Genomic DNA, 10,616 nt, shown 5'->3' with positions numbered 1-10,616 from the left:
GAGAGATAAGAACATAAGAAGAGCCTCCTGGATCAGCCCAGTGGCCCATCTAGTCCAGCATCCTGTTCTCACAGTGGCCAACCAGGTGCCTGGGGGAAACCCGCAAGCAGGACCCAAGTGCAAGAACACTCTCCCCTCCTGAGGCTTCCGGCAACTGGTTTTCAGAAGCATGCTGTCTCTGACTAGGGTAGCAGAGCACAGCCATCACGGCTAGTAGACACTGATAGCCCTGTCCTCCATGAATTTGTCTAATCTTCTTTTAAAGCCATCCAAGCTGGTGGCCATTACTGCATCTTGTGGGAGCAAATTCCATAGTTTAACTATGCGCTGAGTAAAGAAGTACTTCCTTTTGTCTGTCCTGAATCTTCCAACATTCAGCTTCTTTGAATGTCCACGAGTTCTAGTATTATGAGAGAGGGAGAAGAACTTTTCTCTATCCACTTTCTCAATGCCATGCATAATTTTATACACTTCTATCATGTCTCCTCTGACCCACCTTTTCTCTAAACCAAAAAGCCCCAAATGCTGCAACCTTTCCTCGTAAGGGAGTCGCTCCATCCCCTTGATCATTCTGGTTGCCCTCTTCTGAACCTTTTCCAACTCTATAATATCCTTTTTGAGATGAGGCGACCAGAACTGTACACAGTATTCCAAATGCGGCCGCACCATAGATTTATACAACGGCATGATGATATCAGCTGTTTTATTTTCAATACCTTTCCTAATTATCCCTAGCATGGAATTTGCCTTCTACTGCATCACTTAGTCTCTAAATATGCAGGTAACAACGGTGGTGCATTATACACTGCATTTATAGATTTAAAAAATGCCTTCGATACGATAGATAGATCTAGACTGTGGATAAAATTAACCAATTTAGGAATAGATAAGCGTTTATTAATTTTGATACAAGGTCTACAGTCATGACAAAGAAGACTGTATCCAAGATTCAAGGCTGTGCTTAGGGACCACCAGCACCCTCAAAGCCTATTAGGACTCTTTCATATCTGATACAAACAGACTTATACAGCTGGTATAGCACAGTGGGGAGGAGAGCCTGGCTGGGAGTCCAGAGTCCAAATTCCCACTCATGTCTCCTGGGTGTAAAGGGCCAGCTAAAGATCACCCCCACAGTGAGTGGCTCAGGGGTTACATGCCCTGCCACCTGTGCAGCTGTGGGCAAGCTGCATAGTCCCAAGGAGCCCAGTTGCCCCCCAGCTGGCAGTTGCAGACAAGGAAGGGGCTGGCTTGTGCAGCTGTGGCAAGCTGAGCAGGCCCTAGCCAGCTGGGGAGGACTAGCCTCAGAGGGAGGCAATGGTAAACCCCCTCTGAATACCTCTTACCATGAAAACCCTCTTCATAGGGTTAGCCATAAATCGGGATTGACTTGAAGGCAGTCCATTTCCATTTTTTCAAGCCTCACTGAATACAACGGGCCTTTATTCTGAGTAACCACAGAATTGGGCTGTAAATCGTATGTTTACTCAGAAGTAAAACGTATTTAGTCCTATTCCATGGATTAAAGACTTGCATCATCTTGTGCACATTTACTCAGGAGTTAAGTTCTACTAAATTCAGGCTGCAATTCTGTAAAACGTACTTGGGAGCAAGTCCCATTGAACTCCATGGGGCTTACGCCTGAGTAGATATCATAGGATTGCACCTGTGGTCCTTTAAGAAAAATGTAGAAAATTCTTGCTAGTACAGGTCGATGTATTTTGTTAGTCAAATTGCGTATGTCTGGCAGTCTTGCTCTTAAGAGTTCTTCTGCAACTAGACTTATTTTTAAATGCTTATACTTGCAGAAAGGTTGCAGGTCGTCTAACCGCGCGCTTGAGCAGCAGTCGTTACAGCACCATCGGCGTGGGTGATTTCAGTCGTGTTAGGGATTGTACGCACTCACATTTACCCGGTATTTACTCAGATCTTTTAAGGCAGCTCCTGCTTCCGCTCTCACTTCCCAAAAGAACCTGGCGGCTTTCCAGAGGAAAGCTAGCTGGTGCGTGTAATGTAAATTTAGCTCCCCGCGGTTGGACAGGGCGAGCCACGGGTTATAGAGGAGCTCGATAGAAAGGAAACTTAAATGTTCGTCGAGATCACGTGATTTACGGGCACGGAACTACCATACATGGCCGGGCACGACAAAAGGCACGGCTTGCATCATCAGGAGCTCGGGGAAGAAAAATGCTTCAACGAGGTTTGGAACGTGTTTGGAAGGAAAGAAAAACACCCCACCGGCGCGCGGACCGGTTCGAACGGTGGCTGCCTCTGATTGGCTGACGAGTTGCCCTTAAAACCATTCCAAGCCAATGCGATGCGCCCCGGCTTTTCAATATAAGCCCTTGCAGGGTGTGTGTGAGCGTATTGGTATCTTTAATTCTCCACCCATCGAGCAATAGCAAACACCTGGTAGTGAGAAAGGTAATGGAGTTTTTCTCCTTCTGTTGGCTGTCTTGAAGGGAGGGGGGTTAGGGTTATTGAGCTGGAGCAGCTTCAAGGCAGAGCGAGGAAAAGTAACTTGCATTCATCAGTGTGTTTGACAGAATGCTATTTTTAATCTTCCTCGGTTTAACCATACATCTACCTGACAGTAATTCCCATTGAGGTCAATGGGATTTACTTTTGAGTAGATACGTGTAGGATTGAGCTGTTGGACGCGGTAGCGAGGACATCGATGCCTGGCGTCTTGAGCAGGCTTTCTTGTGTGCTTACGCAAACGGTCCCTCACTTTTAAAAACTAAGTTTTAGTCTGTCTAGTAATCCTCTCCTGTGGAAGCCTCCCTGGTTGATTCTTGTGCCGACGTGGTCTTTCATTATTTTTTTGCTTTTGCACGTCTGGGCTGGGTAGTGGTAGGTGGAGCGTGTGCAAAGTTGAACTGTGTGCGCGCTGTCAAATGCCGTACATGGGCTATGTGGCCAGAGTCTACGTGTGTACGCAACTTCTGAGCAGCACGTGTTAGTCGGACGCGCGCACAGTGGACGTAAGGCGAGCTGCCGCCGCGCTCGTTTTCTCCCGCTCCCGCCCCCACCCCCCGTCCAAGGTGCAAGAAAAAGAATATCTGCACACACAGACATGTATGTGGATGGTAAGATAGGTACCGGGAGTGGAGGGGGACACCTTACGTATGTTCGGAGAAAACTTACACAGGGCTAGCTAACCTGGTGCCCTCCAGTTGGTGTTGTAGTACCGCTCTTATCAGACCCAGCCAGTATGGTCAATGATAGGAGTTGTAATCTAATAACATCTGGGGGTCAATATATTAGCTACGCCTGAGATCTTATTCTGTGTCTCAGCCCTGGCACAGGACAAATTGTGGGACTGAGCATCGCTGGCACAAATTAAGCCTTGCGTCGCGTGTAGCAGCATAGATGCTCAACCTTTGAATATGTTAGACATCAGTTTCCGTATCAAAGTGCCGTGCTAGACGGCTGGGTTGCTTCTGCACTTTTACAAGAGGGATAATACCCTCAAGAACGGAATTGCCACTGAATTGAGGTGTCAGTAATTGGAAGAAAAAACTGCAACAGAAGCTACAGTTTTATTTTAAGGAGGATTCTAGTCTTTGGTGTCCTGGAGATGCAGATCTTGACTGATTGTTTTTCTGTAGTTACATGTTGATAGACGGAATGCTTGGTCATTTTTATGTAGAATAGTTAAATATTATTATACTCTCATTTTTACCAATGGGCAGTTACTGCATAGATGGGCTTTTATCAATGCTACCCAAAAATTCAATCATTTGTAATGCTGTTAAGTCAAAATCAGTGTAATTGTAGTCATTTTGAATGGCAGTGCTATTCTGTTTAGTACAGCAGGCTGATGGTAAACACAGCCCAATATCTACTCAGAAATGTCTCTGACTGAGTTCAGTGGGACTTTTTCCCAGGTAAGTGAATATAGAATTGCAGGCTGAGCTATCTTGCCTGCAGGCAGGGTGAGCTGCCAGGTTCTGTCCCAGAAATGGCACCTGCATCTTTTCAGTACACTGAGCCTCAGGCCCAGGGGCCGGATGCAGCTCTCCAGGCCTGTCTGTCTGGCCCTCATGATACTTCCTGGGCCACTCCCTCACTGCCCTGGCTTTGCACCCTCCTTGGGTGTTGGTGCCTGACTGTAGTGAGTCCTTGAACTCTGCTCATGCTTCTTGCTTGCCTGGATGGAGGGGTGTGCAAGGGTGCATAGACACTAGGCTACTGTAGAAAGGCAAATTTCACATGTGTTGCTCTGCTTGCTTTTGCCTCTGGTCGTTCCGCCCACTACTGGTATGTGCCTGGAATCGAATGTGGTCCTCAGGCTCAAAAAAAAAAAAAAGAAGTCATCTGTACTAAGGCATCAAGTAAAGCTGCAACCAGTGCATCTCCTGCCCTGCTGCTGCTGCTCCTCCTCTTGGCTATTGTAGGGCAAAATTAGATCTTGGAAAGGAGGCTGGGCAAGAGAACTGGGCCACATTCACACCAGACATTTATTCCAGTATTATTCCACTTGAAATAGTCATGACTTCCCCCAAAGAATCATGGGAAATGTAGTTTGTGAAGGGTGTGGAGATTTGTTAGGAGACCCCTATTCTCCTGACAGAGCTACAGTTTGCCATAATGGTTTAACAATTATTTCCTCTTCCCAGAAAACTCTTGAGAATTTAAGCTCTGAGCTGTCTTCTAACAGCTTTCAGCACCCTTCACAAACTACATTTCCCAGGATTCTTTGGGGGAATCTATGACTACAGTATTCAAAGTGGAATAATAGCAGAATAAATGTCTGGTGTGAATGTGGCCCTGATTGAGGGTAGAGTTGGAGGCACAGTGGAAGCTGCACACCTTGGCATCCTCTGCAGGGTGGATAAGTTCCTTCCTAGACACCCATCAGGCTTACTGTTCATAAGTGGAAAACATTTACCTTCTCTTGCTGTATTTCTTTCTGTGAAAACGATATTCTGTGAAAAACATGAAATGCTTTGCCTGTTACTACATCTTTTAATGCCATACCTGGTTTTCCAATCAAAAGTGGGGAGAGATCTTGTAATCATCAAAGCTTCACCTGTAAGAACAGGTTGGGCAACAAATCTGTCTCTGAAGAATATGGGGTGCTGGTGAACAGTTGTAAAGTGGTGAGGTGGGTGGTGTGGAGTAGAAGGGTGGTGGGTGGGGAAAGCAGGGGGCTGAGCTGTTTCCTAATAGCTCTCATGCGGCTACTCTTCAGTGAATAAGAACATATTACTGTGATTGTAAGTTTCTGTCATATACAACAGAGGAAATTCCATCTGCCTTGAGCATGTTTTATATATTCATTCATGAATTTATTTCTTCCCTTTTGAAACACTTTTCCAGGTCTGCCTTCAGATAAGTGAAATAATAAAAATATGGTAATGTAATCAAATCAGTAAAACCTAAAGATAGCAGTTAAGGATACCAGCATTTAAAAAGTCAGAAAAGGATTACAATTTCACATTTCAAAGACATGGGTGGGAAAACATCATCAGGGTAGATGACAAGCGAGTATTCCTGGGGAGAGCATTCCACCAAAGGGACAGGACCACCAAGGCAGCCCCCTCTCTAGTTGTCCCCTTTTGTGCCTCAGACAGTAGGGGTACCCGGAGGAGGAACCAGTCTTTGGTTGTTATGATCTCGGTGTACAGGCAGGCTGGAACTGTACTGATGAGGATGTAACAGAAGCTTGGCTAATGGGCAGTTAACTGCAGCAAGAAACCTTTCCCCTAAGCCACTGAAAATGTAGTTAGGAAATATATCTATATGTAGCACATGGGGCTGAAATGTTTGGTTGGGGCTGATTGGAAAATTGCTATAGATTTATGGCAGGGGGGATAGTTTAGATTTTTGTTCTAGAGGAAGCTGTATTAGGCAGTACGTTAGTCAATAAAATGATTATCACAGAGATGTTGAGAGTCCAGCCCTAACACTAAATTGTGACTTAATGTTTTAAGCAGGTGCAAGCCTTGTCCTTGGCTGCTCCCTTATCCTCTCTTATGCAGTAGTTTGAAAATTCCCATTTGTGGTTGAATGGCAAACCTTTTGTCATGAAACCAGGAGCAGAAGTTTCATGTTTTGAAAATTTGGTTGACCATGATAGCCAAACCAAAACCTATGATCACCAGAACAATCTGGCCCACAGTATATGGTTATAATTTGAGTTTGTTGACAAAAGTGAACAATATTTGGATCTGTTAATGCCAGAATAGTGACTCGTCTATTTTGACTCAGTTGTCTATTGTGGCAAGTATTAAAAGCTGGGAGAAGCTGGCAGCCTTGTTTTTTATATAATAAATCCTTATTTAAGAAAGGCTTTTGTTCTGTCTATCCTGAAAAGGTTACTTAAAATCACAGTTGAAGTAGCCTTGTCTTGATTCTCCTGGATTGAGAAATTGTGGCCTGGTATTCAGTGTTGTTTTTCAGACGAAGATTTCAAGTAGGGTCTGGCTGAGCAAGTCTAGATACTTCTGGCTGATACTGATTCCTGTTAAATTGATAAACAAACCCTCCTTTCATTAAGGAGGTAAGGGTTGTTGTATATAATTCTTCCCACCCTTTCACAACTGCCCTGTATGGCAGGTTAAACTGAAAAGCAGTCATTGGTCAATGATCACCCAGTGAGCTTTGTGTGTGTGTGTGTGTGTGTGTGTGTGTACTGCCTTCAAGTCATAGCTGAATAGAAATTTGAACACGTTTTTGAACACATTTCATTGTGGCTCTAGCTGTAGTCTGGGACTTGCAGCAGTTTATGACCTTTGCTGGGAGAGAGACATGAGGAATATAGCCCTGTTTATTCTCTTTGACCTCTCTGCAGTTTTGATGCCATATTGACCATTCTGTCCTCCATTATCAGCTGTATGAGTTGGGACTAGGGGAAGCACTTTTGTAGTGGTAGCTCTTTTGTAGTGGTTCTGCTCCTATATTTCTGGGCGACTAGTTTGGGATCTTCTATCTCTTCAAAGCTGCATGAAACGGATAAAAAAGGTAGTTAGGGTATGGAGAACAGCCAGTTCTATTTCTCCTTTCCGTCTGAACCAGCTTTGGTGGCTTTTCTGCAGCTGAAATGTGGCTGTGTGAGGTCAAATAAATGGAAACACATTCTGGACAAGAGAGCTGCTGGCCTGTGTTTCTAAAAAATAAATGGAGATTTCATAATTGCTGGAGGTTCATGCTGCTGCTGCATTTAGCCTGATGTAGAAGCCTCTGATTTTGCACAAGCTAGCGAATATATGCTTTGCTCATTTGGTAGCAGTTCAACCCTGCAGTAACTTTGTTTTCTAGCATGTAATAAAAGCTATCCAGTCCACCAAGTCTGCTAACGCGGCTCACGCCTGCTGGTTTTCTCTGGTCTGTGCAGGTTCTGCCTCAGGATCTTCCATTAATCCACAAGACATTAAATAGTACAAGGCTTGGGGTGTGTGGACCAACTGGCCCCAAGGCACAATGGCTGCACCAACAAATGAGAGGTGAGTGTTCCTATGGCAACTGGATGTGTGTAAGCATGGAGGTGAGAGTGGGAGGAAGAGAACTGAACATGCATGCATGCATGCACGCACGCACATTTCCTTCTGCACCTGTACTGATCCTAGCTAGTTTGTGCGCATATTGAGTTTGTCAGCAAAGGCAGATACTGCTGTCTTTGGTATAGAAATGCATTTCACACACATTGCATTTTTTTTAAGTAGCAACCCAAAAATATCCGTCCTACACATGTTTACTTATAAGTAAACTTCTGGATTCAGTAGGGCTTACGTCTAGTAAACCTGTTTTAGGATTGCCATTTCATTTATTGAAGTCTGCAGTAGCCAAACATTAGGTCAGGTCAGCAACACAAGATAATACTGAATTTGAGTAGGTAAAAGTTGAGATAATACAGGTCCCATGTGTGTTACTGTGCACTTCTTGAAGATGTATTCTTGGTTTCTTGCTCCAATTGAATTTTGTTTATCTGGGGGTCAAAATAATAATAATAATATTTTATTTATTGGTCGCCTATCTGTCCACGTTAGTGGACACTCTAGGCGACTTACAATAACAAAAAGCTATACATAATATACATATACAAAAACAAACCACAGTCCTAAACAATTTAAAACTAATTTCCAATTAAAACATCATAAAATTAATCCTCCTTAATCCCACAAAAAAAAAATCCACTTTATGGTATGTGCTTTCATGTGTGGGCTTACATAACTACAACCTCTTTTGCAAAAAGCAGCTGTGGTCCTCCAGATCCCAGTGCAGAGAGAGGAAGCCTTAACTTTTTCTCCCCCCTCCTTTTTTTTTCCTTTTGAAAATCAATCACTGCTTATTTGCCCTGAAGGTATTGTTTGTAGCAAATGGCACCTCTTAAGGGCAAATAGAGTTGGGAAAACAGCATGGGAAGGAAGAGGTTAAGTCCTCCTTCCCCATGCTATGCTTCCAGTCCCTATACAGAGTCCAATGGCTGCTTTTTGTGAAAAAAATAGAGGTTGTAGCTTTAAAACACATGTTTCCCGTGATGTGCATTTTGACCTCGAAAAGTATACTGTCATATGTACATGGTGAGGAGGAGTAAACTGATCCTAGCCGGGACATAATATTCTAAAGGAGCTTGTTGGCTCTGCATCCCAAAGTGATGTGGTCCTGCAGAGAATATGTCTATCCCTCCCTTTCTGGTGGATGTACAGGAGGCTCCTTTGTGACACTGCTGATATCTTACAGCCACTTTCGCTCATCCCCACTGCTCCTCTTGCCCGTCCCTGTTCTCGTTCATATTCCATAGACAGCTGGAAGACCGCTGTGAACCCAAAGAAGTATGGTGTGCAAAGTCAAACCTAAATATCACAACTGTGTTGAAAGTAAACTAGTGATGCTACCAAGGTGTTGTAATCATCTGCACAAACTTGTCATGCTTATAATGGTGGGCTGCATTACAAAAGAGAGCACCATCTGACCCCCAAATTCCTCTCTGGTCCCCATTTTACTCTGAACCAGAACACACCTGTGCCCCCCAGGCAAGCCTCCCACCCTGGCCCCTGGGCAGCCCTCTTCCCGCTGGCAGCTGGTGCACTGTCATGGCATGTGCAACATACACCATATGCATTGTTTTGCCCTGACTTTTTAAAGCAAAGACATTGCTAAGGACTAGGCATTGTAGAGGCAAAAATCATATGGTGAAGAACCACTTATTTATTTATAAAAATATTTGTATACCACTATTTTGTTAAAAACATCAAAGCAGTTTACAACATGTAAAAAAAAACCCACCATAGGATAAAATCATTAAATACAATAAAAACAAAGGTCAGCTGTTGCAAAAAAGAGCATATTTTTAATTGCCTGCATAAGGCTAGCGGAACAGAAAAGTTTTCAGCAAACGCTTAAAAGTTAAAGCAGAAAGCGCCTGCTAAACCTCTGTTCACAGAGCATTCCAGAGAACTGGGCCAATGACAGTGAAGGCTCGATTTTGTGTTAATGATAAATGAGCCTTGCCAATTTGGGGGATGACCAGAGCTGCTCCTGCAGATTATCTCAGTGATCGAGCTGAGATATAAAGGTTCAGGTGGTCCCTAAGATACCCTGGACCAAAGTTGTATTAATTTACAAAGCCCTGAACAAGGACCTTGAACTTGGCTCAGTAGTGGATGGGCAGCCGGTGCAGATGTCTTAAAGTTGTGTCATATGTTGTTGACCATGTGCTCCCATCAGCAATCTGGCTGCCGCATTTGGCACCAAATGGAACTTCCAAACCAGGGCCAAGGGTAGCCCCACATAGAGCACACTGCAGTGATACAGCTTTGAGATTACCAACGCATGGACTACAGAGGTCATGCTATTTCTGTTCAGGAATGGCCGTATCTGACAAACCAGACAAAGCTGGTAAAAGGCACTCCTAGCCACAGAGGATACTTGGGCCACTAGTGACAAAGATGAATCCAGGAGCACCCCTAGGCTATGAACAGGGTCATTCAGAGGGATTGTCATTCAGAGGGATTGTCATTCAGAGGGAGCATGATCCCATCCAGAACAGGTAACCTACCTGTCTCCCAGACATGGGAACCACCTACCCAAAGAGCCTCCCCCTTCCCAGGATTCAACCACAGTTTTGGGCCCTCATCCAGTCCATTACAGCATTCAGACACCGATACAGAGCTTTCATAGCCTCTCCTGATTCAGATGTTATGGAGAAATGGAGCTGTGTGTCATCAGCATATTGCTGACATCTTGCTCCAAAACTCCTAATGACTGCTCCCAACAGCTTCATATAGATGTTGAATAGCACTGAGGAGAGAATAGTACCCTACGGAACCCCATAACACAAGTGCCAGGGGGCTGAGGAACACTCACCCAGTGTTACTGTCTGGACACAACCCTGAAGGTAAGAGCAGAACCACCATAATACGGTGCCTCCAATACCTATCCCACTGAGTCGGTCCAGGAGGATACCATGGTCAGTAGTATCAAACGCCGCTGTGAGATTTAGCAGAAGTTGCAGGGTCGCAGTCCGCCTGTTTCTCTCATGATAAAGGTCATCCATCAGGGCGACCAAGGCTGATTCTGTTCCAAAACCAGATTGTGATGAATCTAGATATGCATTATTTGAGTTAGTCTAGCAGTCCCAAAAGATCACCTTTAATATAGTGGGGAGGGGG

At 44.5% G+C, this 10,616-nt stretch overlaps 1 protein-coding gene across 6 annotated transcripts in view; it reads left to right on the top strand.

The window, feature by feature from the left end:
- The first annotated feature begins 2,163 nt into the window (after positions 1-2,163).
- Positions 2,164-10,616, top strand: part of IRF7 (interferon regulatory factor 7) — a 47,461-nt gene continuing 39,008 nt past the window's right edge. The window contains exons 1-2 of one of the 6 annotated variants that reach the window (XM_061610011.1): positions 2,164-2,421; positions 7,340-7,448. In XM_061610011.1, coding sequence (XP_061465995.1) covers positions 7,426-7,448 — 23 coding nt within the window. In that variant the 5' untranslated portion in view covers positions 2,164-2,421; positions 7,340-7,425. Of the gene's footprint in view, positions 2,422-2,544; positions 3,076-7,339; positions 7,449-10,616 lie in introns of those variants that run through there. The other 5 variants (XM_061610006.1, XM_061610009.1, XM_061610010.1 and 2 more) reach the window with 5 other exon arrangements.

This window comes from Rhineura floridana, chromosome 2, assembly GCF_030035675.1.
Source record: "Rhineura floridana isolate rRhiFlo1 chromosome 2, rRhiFlo1.hap2, whole genome shotgun sequence".
NCBI lineage: Eukaryota > Metazoa > Chordata > Lepidosauria > Squamata > Rhineuridae > Rhineura > Rhineura floridana.
Note: the sequence above shows the minus strand (reverse complement) of the source record. Positions and strands in the feature narration are given on the sequence as shown.